Source organism: Perognathus longimembris, chromosome 15 (genome assembly GCF_023159225.1).
Source record: "Perognathus longimembris pacificus isolate PPM17 chromosome 15, ASM2315922v1, whole genome shotgun sequence".
NCBI classification, from domain to species: Eukaryota; Metazoa; Chordata; class Mammalia; order Rodentia; family Heteromyidae; genus Perognathus; species Perognathus longimembris.
This window is the reverse complement of record NC_063175.1, coordinates 12,823,099-12,839,452: the sequence shown is the minus strand read 5'-3', so window position 1 is coordinate 12,839,452 and position 16,354 is coordinate 12,823,099. Positions and strand designations below refer to the sequence as shown.

At 39.1% G+C, this 16,354-nt stretch overlaps 1 protein-coding gene across 1 annotated transcript in view; it reads left to right on the top strand.

Annotated features, from left to right (window-relative positions):
• The window catches only part of Gnai3 (G protein subunit alpha i3), a 38,923-nt gene that overhangs the window by 20,473 nt on the left and 2,096 nt on the right, over positions 1-16,354 (top strand). Inside the window, exons 2-7 of the mRNA XM_048363148.1 lie at positions 1,672-1,714; positions 1,832-1,973; positions 4,062-4,219; positions 8,907-9,035; positions 13,071-13,200; positions 13,754-13,907. Coding sequence (XP_048219105.1) covers positions 1,672-1,714; positions 1,832-1,973; positions 4,062-4,219; positions 8,907-9,035; positions 13,071-13,200; positions 13,754-13,907 — 756 coding nt within the window. The remainder of the gene's footprint in view (positions 1-1,671; positions 1,715-1,831; positions 1,974-4,061; positions 4,220-8,906; positions 9,036-13,070; positions 13,201-13,753; positions 13,908-16,354) is intronic.

Sequence of the window (16,354 nt, the reverse complement as noted above, 5' to 3'; positions counted from 1 at the left end):
CCTGAGCAACTGGAAGAATGCTGGTGCCCTGTGCTGGGATGAGGTGACTGAGGGAAGTGAGTAAGGTTTGTTTGGAGATGAGGATGAAGAATGAAGAACTCAATATGGGGCACTTGGTTTGCATGCCTCTTAGATATTTGAGGTGATTCAGTGAGTGAGTGGTTTACATATGCACCTACAGCCCCAGGGTAAGAAACAGATTTGAGAGATCTAAATTTAGGGATCTAGTGTAGGAGAGCAGTATACCAGTTCTGAAACTAAAACTGTAAATACAAATTTCAATTCTGTGGGCAAATTACTTTTTTCTTTAAAAATTTTTTAAAACCTAAGAGCTATTACTAGAAGTTGGATGTAATATACAGCTTTATTGATTAGCTAGCTCCTTTATTTATTTATTTGTTTGTTTGTTTATTTATTTATTTAGGCCAGTCCTGGGGCTTAGACTCAGGGCCTGAGCACTGTCCCTGGCTTCCTCTCTGCTCAAAGCTAGCACTCTACCACTTGAGCCACAGCGCCACTTCAGGCCTTTTCTGTTCATGTGGTGCTGAGGAATTGAACCCAGGGCTTCATGTATACGAGGCAAGCACTCTTGCCACTAGGCCATATCCACAGCCACTGCTAAGCCACATTCCCAGCCCCATTTTTTTCATTTACCTCACCTGTTAAAGGAGAACAATGTCTACCTCCCAAGGTTGTTAGGATTGAATGAGTTACTACAAGCAAAGTGCTAAGAATAGCCTGACACATGGTACTTCCTAGATGTTAAGGTAACAACACTTTATGAATGAAGTGGTAGAATGCTAGCCTTGAGCAAAAAAGCTCAGGAAGTGTCCAGGTCCTGAGTTCAAGCCCCAGTACTGGCACAAAAAGAAAGAGAAAGAGAGAAAGCTAGAAAGGAACAATTCATCTATTAATGAAGTTAGAGAATATTATTGGAGATTCATCTAGATGGGTAGATTTGGTAATGGGAAAATGTGATCTTTTTCTCTAAATGCTTTTAAAAGGAGACTGGATGGGATCGTCATCTGTGAGTTAGAAGTAGAGAGGCATATGTAATGTTGGAGAGAAAGGAGGTAGTGTTTGGAAGTATTTTTAAAGGTGGGAGAATGAATTGATCCAGCAAGCAGATTGTCAAGGAATCTTAAGTCCTGTTAGATATTTGTGACCGTTAAAGTGATTCCAGTTGACTAAAAAGAGGATAGTCTTTACAGGATATAAAGTAGCAGAGACAGTACATCTTTTGCTTCAGTTTTGAACCTCCCTAATCTCATCACTGAGAATATTGCTTTTGAGACTTGCCAGGCAGCCACAGTAGAATTAATAAAAATGAATAGGCAGTAAGCCAAAAAATAATCATTGCATTTTCACAATGTTCCATGTTTTAGGGTGAGTTGTTCAAAATGTTTATGTTACTGTCTCTTTAAATGTACCTGTTTTATACAAATGATATCAAGCAGGCTCTGGAACAGTGTCAATAGGTTATACTTCATTGTTGAATTAAGGAAAGCAGAATGCTCTAATAGAGAAGCTCATCATTTCCCTGATAGAAACATAGACACAAAGCTTTACCAAAAATTTCCTTGCTGTTAGTGTACAGCTGTTGTCACTCTTTTTTTTTAACCTTTATATTTGGTTACAGAGAAATTAAAATTTGCTTTTGTTTTCTTTCAGGTGCTGGAGAATCTGGCAAAAGTACCATTGTGAAACAAATGAAGTAAGTTGGAACATGGCTTTTCTTAAGACTAGATTTCCTACAAATGTTTAAGAGAGTCCAGTCTGTTTTAATTTTTAGGTCTTCAGTTATTGACTTGTGGTTTTATTGTTTTTAAAGAATCATTCATGAGGATGGCTATTCAGAGGAAGAATGTAAACAGTACAAAGTAGTTGTCTACAGCAATACTATTCAGTCCATCATTGCAATCATAAGAGCCATGGGACGATTAAAGATTGATTTTGGGGAAGCTGCCAGAGCAGTAAGTCTTTCTCATTTCCTCTTCATTTCCTTTTTTTATTCAGTAGAAGCAGTTAAGCCAAATTTCTCATGTTTTAGGAACAACAAAATAAATGTAGCAAAGAAAGCACTGTGTGCTGTTTTGAGACATATTAACAGTTAGCTTTAGAAGATACTGGATTACCACAAAATGAGTCTGGGAAAATGTTAGTCTGCCCAGGAGAACAGCCCCAATGGCTGTACCAGCCTGAGTGCATCTGATCTCACCTGCTCTCAGAAGCTAAGCAGGGTCAGTCCTGGTTAGTGCTTAGGTGGGCCACCACCTGTGAAAGGGGCTGTTCTCTCACACAGAGCGAACAGAAGTTGAGTTGTGTGGACGGATATATATTAGGTTTCTGTGAGAATTGCTCTATCCAAATTGTGTTCTTTAAGTTTTTTTAAAATCGGGGCTTGAACTTAAGACATGGCCTTGAGCTTGTGAGATCTCTACCGATTGAGCCGTATTTCCAGCCTTTTTTGCTGTTAGTCTTTTTTGCCTTAGGTCGTCTTTGAACTAAGGTCACTTAGCTTTTCAGAATGTGCCTAGCATGTTAAAATCCAATGCAGATTTGAAAGCTGCTGGGGTTTTTTTTGTTTTTTTTTTTTCATTTTATATGTTAGGGTTTATAGTTAGAATTCCTCTCTTATTCCTCATTTTTATGGTTGGTTACAGAGTTAATTAAAAAACATAGAGCTTTGGTTTGGAATAAGTTCCCTTTACATATGTGCTTTAGGGCAGAAATAAGTTTCTTATAAAGAGAGACTTCTATAGGTTAGCTGTGGGAAGCAAGAGCAGGTTGATAAAAGAGATTAACTGATAAGGGAAAAGCATTTCTTTCTGAGAATATGGTGTTGAGACAGCATAAAATAGGTGGTATTTTGAGGTTTCTAAAATTTAAATATAATATTCTAGGAAAGCAGTGCTTACTGAGGTTATTTGAATACCTGCATATTTGTTTGTTTAGGATGTGCCAGTATGGGACTTGAATTCTAGGTCTTTAGCTCTCACTGGGTTCACAGCCGGCACCTATTACTTAAGTCACACCTCCAGTTCTGACTTTTGGCTGGTTAATTAGAAATAAAGAGTATTACAGACTTTTCTGCCAAGGCTGATGTTGAGCTTCAGTCCTCAGACTAGCTAGGATTAGAGGCATGAGCCACTGGTTTTTTGTTTTGCCAGTCCTGGGGCTTGAACTCAGAGCCTGAGCACTGTCGCTGGTTTCTTTTTGCTCAAGGCTAGCACTCTGCCACTTGAGCCACAGCACCACTTCTGGCCATTTTCTGTATATATGGTGCTGGGGAATTGAACCCAGGGCCTCATGTATACCAGGCAAGCACTCTTGCCACTAGGCCATATCCCCAGCCCTTGTTTAAATTTTTAATCTTTGAGGACTGGGGGTGTGTGTAGGTCAGTGGTAGAGGACTTGGCTTCGTGTGTGAAAAACCCTGGGTTTAATCCCTAGCATTGAAAAGGGAGGTGGGGAGACAAAGATAAATATTTAGAAGGATATGACATCTAAGTCTTTATCTGTCTGTCCATCGGACTGTCTTTGTAGCTTTGTAATCTCAGTTTGTTATTTTATTTATAAAATATTTTTTGGTCAGTAATATTGAGTAATGGAGATTTGAGGATGGAGATTTGCTGGAGATTTTCTCTGAGGATGGTAGTGTGACTTTGAGAACGGGAGTAAAGTGATTTCTCAGCTTAGGACTTAGGACTTCAGTGGAGTGACAAGGGGGAAAGACTTCCTTAGCAGAGGCCTTTGGGTCACCTTCTTAAAAGCAGGACATGTAAGAAGCCCAGCCAGTGAAGTCTGACTCTTATCTCTAATATGTTACCCAAAAGCCAGAAATAAGCTGTGCCGCAGGTGTTAAAGCATCAGCCTTAAGTGACAAAGACAAGTGAGAGTGCAGGGCTCAGAATCCAAGCCCCAGTATCAGCACTAAAAACAAACAAACACAGTAGGACTATGGGTATGCATAACAAGACTGGCAGGTGGTAAAAGAAACAGAGACTCACCTGTCTGTCTGTCTGTCTGTCTTGTCTGTCTTTCTCAACTGTGTTCCTTAGGATGATGCGCGGCAGTTATTTGTTTTAGCTGGCAGTGCTGAAGAAGGAGTCATGACCTCAGAACTAGCAGGAGTGATTAAACGATTATGGCGAGATGGTGGGGTGCAAGCATGCTTCAGTAGATCCAGGGAATATCAGCTCAACGATTCTGCTTCATAGTAAGTCGTTTTTCTCCGTGAAACTCTGGTGGAAAATAACTTGGTGACCCTAAAGAAAACTCAAAGTCTGCCTTTTTTATGTATGTGTAAGGGGGTGGGGTGCTGTTGGAATTCAAGGCTTCATGTTTATTGGGCTGATGCCTTTCCATTTGGACATGATTCTCAGGTCTTTGGCTTTAGTTACTGTTTTGATAAGGTCTCCGTGCTTTCTGCCCCAAGCCAGCCTTGAACCATGTTCTCCCCACTCACTCTAATCTTGAGTGTAGATGAGATTAACCCAGCTTGTTTTTTGAGATGGAGTTCTTGCTAATTTACTATTCTCCAATGGGTCTCCCTATATCTGCCACCTGAGTAGCTTGGATTTCAATACCCATTCTTAAGGAAATGTTTAAGTACTAGAAACTCTGAGACATCTGTAGGAATCCTATATTGTCTCCATTTAGGATTAGAGTCTGGTCATTTTATATGATTTTGAGAAAACAGTTGGCTCTTGGAGTGTGAATGTAGATTTGGCACCACAAATTAGGTGGATGATATGTTTATAATAGGCAAGGGAAGATGTCTCTTAACTCAAGTAAGTTTCCCCTGCATAAGGGGTGGGCACTTAAAACCAGGTAAGGAGAAAATTAAAATTTTGACATCCCTTTTCTGTAGCCAGCTACCTGTGTGTATAGGTTACACTGTGAATTTCTCAACACTAGTCACCACTTGAACTTTTGCATGGATTACCAGTTTGGATAGAAAGTGAATACTAAGTCATAGAACAACTTGAAGCATGTTTTTGTCAAGGAAATTCTCTTAAATATTAGTAGAAAATTAGCAATTCATAAGTCTGTTAAGCGATTAAGTGATCTCATTTTTTACCCTTTTAGGTATATTTTGTAAGACATATTCATAGTGTGCTTTTTTTCATATGCGGGGGTTTTGTTGTTGTTGTTGTTTTTTTTTTTTTTTTTGGCCAGTCCTGGGCCTTGGACTCAGGGCCTGAGCACTGTCCCTGGCTTCTTCCCGCTCAAGGCTAGCACTCTGCCACTTGAGCCACAGCGCCGCTTCTGGCCGTTTTCTGCATATGTGGTGCTGGGGAATCGAACCTAGGGCCTCGTGTATCCGAGGCAGGCACTCTTGCCACTAGGCTATATCCCCAGCCCTTGTTGTTGTTTTTGTTTGTTTGTTTTAGTGCTGGTTCTGGGGCTTGAACTCAGGCCTAGGCTCGCTCTGTCCCTGAGCTTTTTTGCCCAAGACAAGCACTCTACCACTTTAGCCACAGATCCACTTCCAGATTTTTACTGGTTAGTTGGAGAGGGTGTCTCATGGACTTTCCTGCCTGGACTGACTTCAAACCATGATCCTCACATCTCAGCCTTCTGAGTAGCTGGGAGCTATGAGCCACGGTGCCCAGCTTTTCAGAGTTTGTTTTATGAGCTAGGTAAACACTTGTTTATCTCTCTCTGTTATAGATAAGAGCACTTTTAATCACTTTTTCTTTTGGTACTGGGGCTTGAACTCAGGGCCAGAACAGGTCCCCTTAACTTTTTGCTCAAGATTGACACTCTTATCACTTGAGCCACAGCTCTACTTCTGGCTTTTTGTTGTTTGTGTGGTTTCTACTTACAGATGAGAGCTTCATGGATTTTTCTGCTCAGGTTGGCATTTGAACCACCATTCTTAGAGCACAGTCTTCTGCTACTATTATACTATCTTACTTTTCCCATCCTCATTCTATCCTAAATTGATATAAGAAGGAATTAAATATTTGGAGAGCTTACTGATCTTTAAATGGAAATGACTATGAGCAAATATTTTAAAACAATGTTTTTCAAAAAAAATTATTATTTTTTGTCAGTTATGGGGCTTGAACTCAGGGCATGGACACTGTCCCTGATCTTTTTTGCTCAAGCCTAGCACTCTACTTACTTAGCACTCAGAGCCACAGCTCCATTTCCGGTTTTCTGGTAGCAAATTGGGAGTTGAAGTCTCAAGGATTTTCCTGCCTGGGCTGGCTTCGAACCATGATCCTCAGATCTCAGCCTCCTAAGTAGCTAGAGTTACAGATGCGAGCCACCAGCTCCTAGCCTACAAAATGTTTTAAAACATTGTGCAAGCATTTCAGGATTCTTGCTCACAATTTTTTGTTATATAGTGATAGTTTACAAAATTCTTCCAGTGGTCATCAAAGGTAAATCTTAGTTACTACTATTTCTGTATACATTGATTAAACTCTGAATCCAGAAATCGTCCATAGTGACTTACAGAGTTCTTTCTGACCTCTTCCCCATAATTGTTCATCTCAGCATGACTTCTTAACATTAATGATGGTGTTTGGTTTGATTCACTTAAATGAATGCCACTTGCGTTTCAGGATTTTCTTTAGTCTAAAAGTAGTGAAGAACTTGAGGTATTTTTTTTGTTGCTTTTACTGCTTTTTTATGCACAGGTCCCACTATATTTAACCTAGATTGGCCTTGAACTCATGACCCTCTTCTTCATCTCCTAACTGCTGGCTGGGATTAAGAATGTAGCTTTGTAGCAATCTTTTACAGCTTTTTTCCCCCCAGAACTGAAGAGCAAACTCAGGGCCTTGTACTTGTCAGGCAAGTGCTGAAGTCCTGAAGCAGTTTTTTTTTTTTTAACTATTCCACTGAATAAATTTTTATAGTTTGATTTTGGTTTAGAGTAAAAAGACAAAACAAAAAAAACCAAAAAACAACCTGGGGATATAGCTTAGTGATAGAGCACTTGCTTAGCATGCTGGATACCTTGGCTTTGAACTCTGCACTGCTAAAGGAAGAAAACTCAAAAAACTTCCCATCTTTCTTGAATGAAGACAAGAAATAGCCTTCCTTCCTTTTCTTTTCTTTCCCTTCCCTCCCTCCCTTTCTTTCTTCTCTGTGTGTTTTCTTCTCTCCTCTCCTCCCCTCCCCTCCCCTTCCCTCTTTGTCTCTTTGTGTTGGTCCTTGGGCTTGAACTTAGGGCCTGAATGCTGTCCCTGAGCTTTTGTGCTCAAGGCTAGTGCTCTGCCACTGGAGACATAGCTCCATTTCCAGCTTTTTTTCTGGTTAATTGGAGATAAGAGTCTCAGAAGCTTTCCTGCCCATGCTGACTTCAACTTCAATCCTAGTTTCCTGAGCTAGAATTACAGGTACGAGCCACCAGCACCCAGCCACCACTGTGCAGCTGCTTCTGCTTCCTCCTCCTCCGCCGCCTCCTCCTCCTCCTCCTCCTCTTCTTCCTGTTCCTCCTTTTCTTCCTCCTCCTCCTCCTCCTCCTCCTCCTCCTCCTCCTCCTCCTCCTCCTCCTCCTCCTCCTTCTCCTTCTCCTCCTCCTCCTTCTCCTTCTCCTCTTTCTCCTCCTCCTCTTCCTCCTCCTCCCCCTCCCCCTTCTTTCTCCTCCTTCCCTCCTTCCCCTCCTACCTCCTTCCTTCTTCTTTTTTAAACAGATTTTTGCTATTTTCTCAGATGGGCCTCAAACTCAACTCAGCATATTCCTGCCTCATTTTACTGAGTGTCAGGTTAGGCATGTTCTACTATGGCCTACTAGGAAATAGTGAATATGTTTCTTTTCTCCCTTTTAATAATTCAGATGCCATATTCCAGTGCATTATGAAAGGGCTGAATATGCCAGTGACATGTTAAGCTTAAATGCCTGAGTATTTATTCAGTTTGGTTTTTCTACTATATAGAACACAGTTGATTTCATATTAAATTTTAGGGGGTGTGTGTGTGTGTGTGTGTGTGTGTGTGTGTGTGTGTGTGTGTCCTAGGGTTTGAACTCAGGGCCTGGGAGTTGTCCCTGAACTTTTGTGCTCAAGGCTATAACACTCTATACTTGAGCCCCAGCTCTACTTCTGGCTTTTTGTTAGTTGATTGGCGATAAGAGTCTCATGGGCTTGCCTGCCCAGGCTGGCTTCAAACTGCAATCCTCAGATCTCAGCTTTCTGAGTAGCTAGAATTATACTTTAAAAACTTTTTTTTTCTTTTTAACATTGTCATGCTGTTTGTGAGATTATGGTTTTTTTGGCAGTACTGGGTTGCATTCTTGCTAGGCTAACTCCTTACCACTTGAACCAGTCCTCCAGCCCTGTTAGCTTTCCCTTTTTTCTCGTTCCTTTAGTTAAGGTCAGGCTTGGCTTGAGCTGGCCCATTAGCATGGAGAGCCTTTAGATTTCAGCCTTTTGAGTAGTTGCCATTGCAGGTAGGAGCCATCAGCATCTGGCTCTACCATGTTTATTTATTTATTTAGCCAGTCCTGGGGCTTGAACTCGGGGCCTGAGCACTGTCCCTGGCTTCTTTTTGCTCAAGGCTAGCACTCTACTACTCAAGCCACAGCCCCACTTCTGGTCTTTTCTATATATGTGGTGCTGAGGAATCAAACCCAGGGCTTCATGTATATGAAGCAAGTACTCTTGCCACTAGGCCATATTCCCAGTATTTTTTTTTAGATTGGTCTTCACAGAATAATTCTGTAGAATTAAAACCACTTTTATTAGTATATATAAAGCCTGCTTTAATTGCTCTACTAGATTCACATTTTTTCTCACTATATTCAGTGATACTGAAGATCTAGTTTTGTTTTGCCACTTTAGTGACAGGTTCACAGTCTACTTTTGGCAAGGAACTAGTGTAATCTCTTGACTTGCTGTGCACGTGATTGGCTTCACCAGGTAAAAACAAATGTATATTTTATTTAGTTACCTAAATGATTTGGATAGAATATCCCAATCCAACTACATTCCAACTCAGCAAGATGTGCTTCGGACAAGAGTGAAGACCACAGGTATTGTGGAAACCCATTTCACCTTCAAAGAACTATATTTCAAGTAAGTTACTAGCCTTTTTTTGCTGGATGTGCCTAATACAAGTGTCTTTAGTTAGCATCTCTTAAAGTGAAATTTCTCTAGACAATATTCCTTGGTTTAGAAACTTGCTATCATATTCATGAGCAATTATCTGAATATCTTAACTGATTGAGAGCCCAGGCATTTCTTTTTCTTCAAATACTATCAAATATTTTTGTCCATTTGGAGGAAATTAAATTCAAAATAAAGTGGTAGCTTACCTACTATTAGAATTAACAATGTGATCATCAATTTGTGCTATTTTTAATTTTGTTCTTTTCAGCTGCTTTTTAGTTAAGAGTCCAAAACAGGTACTAAAAGTTCAGAAGTATAACAACTATACTAAATGAACAGAAAATCTGTTCTACCTTTTTAAAAAAAAAATTATTAATTGGGGTTTGAATTCAGGACCTCAAGCTTGTTAGGAAGTCTGTATCTTGAGCTATCTCCAAAGCTCACTATTGCTTTACTTATTTTTCTGGTAGAGTATCACATTTTTGCCTGGGGCTAGTGATCCTCTTACCAATGCCTCAAGTATAGCTGGAATATAGGTGCATACAACCATACCCAGCTTACTTTTTGAAATAGGGCTCAACCTGTTTTCCCTGGCTGGCCTCAAGTCCGGAGGCTGATCTCTGCCTCCTAAGTACCTGGGATTACAAGTGTGAGCTACTGTGTCCAGCCTGTTCTACCATTTTGATACTAAAATAAAAAGATTTTTCTTACTAGTTAAATACTCTTTCTTTTTCCAGTCCTGGGGCTTGAACTCAGGGCCTGGGCATTGTCCTTGAGCTTCTTTTGCTCAAGGCTAGCACTCTACTACTTGAGCCACAACACCACTTCCAGCCTTTTCTGTTTATGTGGTACAGAGGAATCGAACCCAGGGCTTCATGCATGCTAGGCAAGCACTCTACCACTAAGCCACCTTTCCAGCCCCAGTTATATACTTTTCTTATTGGTTCTCATTAAACTTAAAGTTTAATAGGACACAGCTAGTGTTGGCATGGGTTTTGGATTGACTTGTGCAAATATTTGCCCTGCTAAGTACTTAGTATAGTGCAGAAATGGAAAATGTGCTTTAGGAATAGAGAGATATTTTAGGGTAGTTAAGTAACATGTTAACAGTAATTGTTTTAGACAAAGAGTTCTAACACTCTAAAAGAATTTTCTCATATCAAGTTCTTAGCCTTTCTGTGTGTTACTAGTCATTTGTAAATACTAAAACTGTCTTTTATTATTCTGATCTTCTGCTTTTGTGACCTTTGGGTAAAATTTCCCCCTTTGGTATGAATACTTTTTAGTTACTTCATTATGTTTATGTGCAGAATGTGAGACTGAACATTACTGCATACAAAGGCAACTAGGACCTCTCAGATCCTCCCAATTTCTTTCTTCACCAAAAGGAACTAACCCCACCCCAGTGTTTGTGAAATCCACATGGGGTTTATATATTATTAATGAGTGCTTGTGTAAATCTTAAAATCTTAATATACCAAGACAGTTTGAAACATGGTACAGAAAAAGTAGCAGATCAGTTGAAAATATATTTTTAAATTAATTAACTTATTTGTTTTTGTGCCAGTCCTATAAGGGCTTAAACTCAGGGCATAGAAGCTGCCTCTGAGCTTTCTTGCTCAAGACTAGAGCCATAGCTCTACTTCTGTTCTGGCTTTTTGCAGGTTAATCTAAGAGTCTCATGGAATTTTCTGCTTCGTCTGGCTTTGAACTATAATCCTTCAATCTTAGCCTCCTGAGTAGCTAGGATTGCAGGTGTGAGCCACTGGTGCCCAGCTCAGTTGAATATTTTTATAATAAACTCTTTATATTTAATAAGAGCAGAAAAGCTTTATGGATTATCCTGTGGAATGAGATAGTTCATTCCTTAGAATTGAGCTCATCATAAAATTAGTAACTTATTTATAGTAAAATATTATTAACAATTATTATTTCGTGTGTTTTTTTTGTTGTTATAGTTGTTGATATTGTCAAGGTAAGACATTAGTTAGGTAGATCATATCTTTTTTATACCAAGACCCATGGTCAGATGAAAATAAAATGCCAACCCACTTTATTATCAGCATAGAAATATCTTGTATGAAGTACTATCACTTCTTCCTTTTCCTCTTCTCTCTAGGCAAAACCACTATCCATTTATTCAAACATTTATTGAGCATCTACCATATGCAAGGCATTGTGTAATTGCTTACTTGCCTCTCAGTTATGAGGTAATGTTTATAAAATGTTGATCTGATATTGTAAATGTTAATATGTACTAAAAAGTGGCCTTGGAACTTCCCAGTATTCTACCAATTTTATGCTTAATCAAAGAAAATGGGAGAGTGAACTAGAATTGTTGGTGTACTATTGTGTACCTTGAAAGACTTCACTGGTAAAATACACAAATTTAACCTCCACTAACTTATAAATATGATCCTGAATTAGGACCACCCTGTGATTATTCAGGTTATGTATGACCAAGAGTTGAAAAGAACTGTACAAGATCAACCCAAAGGGAAGATTTTGGATCATGAAGAAATGAGTGTCCATTTCAAACATACATTAAGAAATCACCTACAATATCTTATTTCTCTCCATCTTTGGGAGAAAGAGTTCTTAGGATTCAGCACTTTGGTTACTATCCATACTGAAATCCAGAATAGCAGACTTTAACCTTTATTACCACCATTATTATCAAATACAGTTTTGTTCTTGTTTTTGCCAGTCCTGGGACTTGAACTCAAGACCTAGGTACTGCCCCTGAGCTTCTTTTGCTCAAGCCTAGCACTCTACCACTTGAGCCGCAGCACCACTTCTGGCTTTTTCTATATATGTGGTGCTGAGGAACCGAACCCAGGGCTTCATGTATATGAGGCAAGCACTCTACCACTAGGCCATATTCCCAGCCCCTCACATATAGTTATATGAGACAGCAGTTCTGAGGACACTGTTGACGAATTCATCTAGAGTATAAAGTATATGAACAATTGAGGCTTTCTTATTATTAGTTAGGTTCAAGTAAAACTTGGGAAATAGTGGATAAGGAATTTTGGTTTTTGGTTGATTGGTGTTTTGTTTTTTGCCCGTCCTGGGGCTTGAACTCAAGACCTAGGCACTGCCCCTGAGCTTCTTTTGCTCAAAGCTAGCACTCTACTACTTGAGCCACAGTGCCACTTTTAGCTTTTTCTGAGTACTTTGTTGGAGATAAGAGTCTCACAAACTTACATGCCCAGGCTGGCTTCAAACCAAATCCTCAGATCTCAGCCTCCTGAGTAGCTAGGATTACAGGTGTGAGCCACAAGCATCCAGCAGGAATTTTATTTTTTAAGATACTGAGTTCTTATGCATCATACTGTGAAATCTATTGTTGTTTTTCATAACTTTCCTACAGTATTTAATGTAAGAAGAAAAACAACTTGCAAGTTGGGAATTGATAGACAGAGTTGGACTGTGGCTAAGAATGTGCATATTGGAGTTAAGAGTGCATGGGTCCAGGTCCCTTGACCCCATTTCATACTAGAATGCCTTTGGGCAAGTTACCTGTGCTTTAGTTTCTTCATTTATATAATGGGGCTAATCATAGTACTACTTACAGTAGTATTATGATTTTAAAATTAATTAGTTAATTTTTAAAAAGATGTCTAAGGAAGTGTCTGGCACCATGGTAAACACTCAATAAATACTGGTTGTTGCAATGATTGTAATGATCTTAAGCTATACTTACTCTCAGCTCTTTATTTCCCCCCCTTTCCCCCCCTTTCTTTAATCTACTTCATTGCTTATTCTGTTGACACATTTGGCACTGCTGATTAAAAGTTTTGATAGGGAGGAGACTTATATCTAAAATAAGAATTTAGATCATTACAGTTGTATCAGATAATTATTTGACTACATTTGATGTGTTCCTTTTTTGTCTTTTCTAAGTGAGGTCTTGAATATGTAGAAATGGGAAGTTTCTTAGTCACTAGGGAGAGGTATAAATGCAACTTTGCTGAATTTATACTTGCTTTCTTTACACAGGATGTTTGATGTAGGTGGCCAAAGATCAGAACGAAAAAAGTGGATTCATTGCTTTGAAGGAGTGACAGCTATTATCTTCTGTGTGGCTCTCAGTGATTATGACCTTGTTCTGGCTGAGGATGAGGAAATGGTATGTTGCCTGTCTATATAACCAGGAAATGACAAATAACTCCTAGGTAGATGAAGTACATGCATTTCCTCATTGACCCAAAACTTTATATTCTTAGTGTTTCTCCTTGTCTGTGGAATTAGATCTCCAGAATTGATTGTCCCTGCCTTACTATTCTTGAAGGGCTGTGACAGCCATTACTGCATAAGGATTAAATCCTTTTGTCAGCTAGCCCTTCCTCCTACCTCTAAGCACCACAAGAAGCAGAAAAGTTGCTCTATTAGTGCCTAATTGACTTCTATGAATGTCTTCACTGTTTTAAAGCCTGTTGGTATATTTTTACATTAAGCTTTTAATTTTAGGTTTTTTTAAATTAAATTTTATTGACAAGGTGTTGTGCCAAGGGGTACAGTTACATAATAAGGCAGTGAATACATTTCTTGTGATATCTTACACCCCCATTTTTCTTTCCCTTCCCTAGATCAGGTAGGCATATTATATACGCTATCCAGTGTACCAAAATTAATTTTAGTTTTTGCTAGTGACTTGTCATCATCCTTTGTTTCTTTTCCAGAACCGAATGCATGAAAGCATGAAACTGTTTGACAGCATTTGTAACAACAAATGGTTTACAGATACTTCAATCATTCTCTTCCTCAACAAGAAAGACCTTTTTGAGGAAAAAATTAAAAGGAGTCCACTAACAATCTGTTATCCAGAATATACAGGTAAGGGGTCATGAAAAATTTTATTGGTACATATATTAGGTCAACACTTGGAAGGTGTTCATTCAAGTGCCTTTTGTTTTGATGATTCATATATGTTTATATAGAGTGTTCAATGGAAGTGGTATCTTAAGCCTATAATTAAGCTCCGCTAAGGTTATAGTGCTATTTCAGACATTTTTAAGTGTTCATTTTAAATTCCTGTCTTCATTTTTGAGGGTAACAAGGCCTGAAAATGAAAATTTGATATGTGTTCAAGGAACTACAAAGGTATTCTATTAGTTAGGTTCAAGAAACTGACATCTAGTTACAGAGAGAAGCACAGTCAAATAATTTGTATGTGTGCCAGTTCTGTAGCTTGAACTCAAGAGGCATGAACACTGTCTCTGAGCTTTTTTTGCTCAAAGCTAGCACTCTACCACATAAACCACAGCCCCAGTTCTGGCTTTTTTGGTAGTTAATTGGAGATAAGAGTCTCATGGACTTTCCTATCTGGGCTGGCTTCAAACTAGGATGTCAGATCTTAGCCTCCTTAGTAGCTAGGATTATAGGCATGAGCCACAGCACCTATTCATTAACAGTAGAGCTGAAGAAGTAGTTAATGCTGATGGAGTCTATATAGTCTTTTTCTAGAGGAAAAAACAATTGGGAGAGCTATTAAAAGATGAATAAAAGGGCTGGAAATATGGCTTAGTGGTAGAGTGCTTGCCTAGCATGCATGAAGCCCTGGGTTCAATTCCTCAGCATGACATAAACAGAAAAGGTCAGAAATGGTGCTGTGTCTCAAGTGGTAGAGTGCTTAGGCCAAGGACAGCCCCCCTCCCCCCCCCAAAAAAAGCATCAGAGAGAATGAAAGCATTTTAAATTAGAGAAAGGGAATTGATGATTATCAGGGAGGGGGACATGGAAAAAATGAATGATTACTTAATAGAAACACAGGATGTTTTTGTGGAAAATAGAAAAAAGTTTTGAAACTATAGACTAATGGTTGTATAACCCCATGCTGTGAAGCTATATACTTTAAAATAAATGTATATGAAGTGAATTATCTTTTATGATTTAAATAAGTCTTTATAGAGCCACTGATACTTAAACAGTAAGGAAGATATCTCTAAGACCAAGTACAGATTATTAGTGGGTTAAACAGTTGAGATGTATTCTAAGCCCCTGTGGCCTCTGTTTTTTTTCTCAGGAAACTTAGAAATAGTATGTTCAGAAAGTGGGAATCACTAGATGAGTTTATAGGAAGTGGCCAAGTTTTAGTACAGGAGGAGAAATATTAATAAGACAAGTAAAAGGGTGACATTAATGATGAAAGTCTAGCTTTGAGTCTTCATATAAAGCTAAGAACTTTCAATATATCTACCTTGTTGTTATGAATTTCCAAGTCTGTTCTCCATTGTCTTCATTCTTAGATGTAAGGATTCTCACAATCCTGATTTAGCAAATATCTCTATTCATTCATACCAGATAAAATTCAATTTTTCTTCACCTGCCCTCTTTAATCTACTTTAAACCTATTTCAGGCAACAACAAAGTTGTCCTTCAGTTTTCTGAATACCTTGCTTTATATTTCCTTTCTTTCATAAATTGTTCCTTGTTATCTAGCCTTTATATACTTAATTGGTGTTTTTGTTTATGCTTCTTGTCACTAAAAGTAGCTTTTGGTTTACTGAAATAACCATGTCTGTTGTCTTAGTTGAGTTTCCCTTTGCATCCTGCTTCCAAAGCTATTCTAAAGACTACCTAATTCCACAAGTTGATATAAAAGGCTAATGAGTAGTTGGGATAGGACCCAGGCACAAATTCAAGTCCCAGGACCAGCAGAAATAATTTTAAGACTGAAAAAAAAGCAGGTGCGGGTGGCTCATACCTATAATCCTAGCTACTCAGGAAGCTGAGATCTGAGGAGCAAGGTTTGAGACTAGCCTTGGCAGGAAGTCTTGAGACTTATAAACTGTCCAAAAAAGATGGAATTGGAACTGTGGGTCTTAAGAGGTAGAGCTCTAACCTTGATCTAACAAAGCTCAGGGACAACACCAAGCCCAGGAAGGAACAAAAAACTTCAGCTCGGGCTGGGAATATGGCCTAGTGGCAAGAGTGCTTGCCTCGTATACATGAGGCCCTGGGTTCAATTCCCCAGCACCACATATACAGAAAACGGCCAGAAGTGGCGCTGTGCCTCAAGTGGCAGAGTGCTAGCCTTGAGCAAAAAGAAGCCAGGGACAGTGTTCAGGCCCTGAGTCCAAGCCCCAGGACTGGCCAAAACAAAAAAACAAACAAGCAAAAAAAAAAAAACAACTCCAGCTCTATTGAGATACAATTCACAAACCATAAAATTCATCCTTTCAATGCATTGAATTGAATACTTCTCCTTTTACATGCATTATTTGCCTTTGGGTATTTCTGTTATTATCTAAAAACGGTGGAATGGGGCTGGGGATATGGCC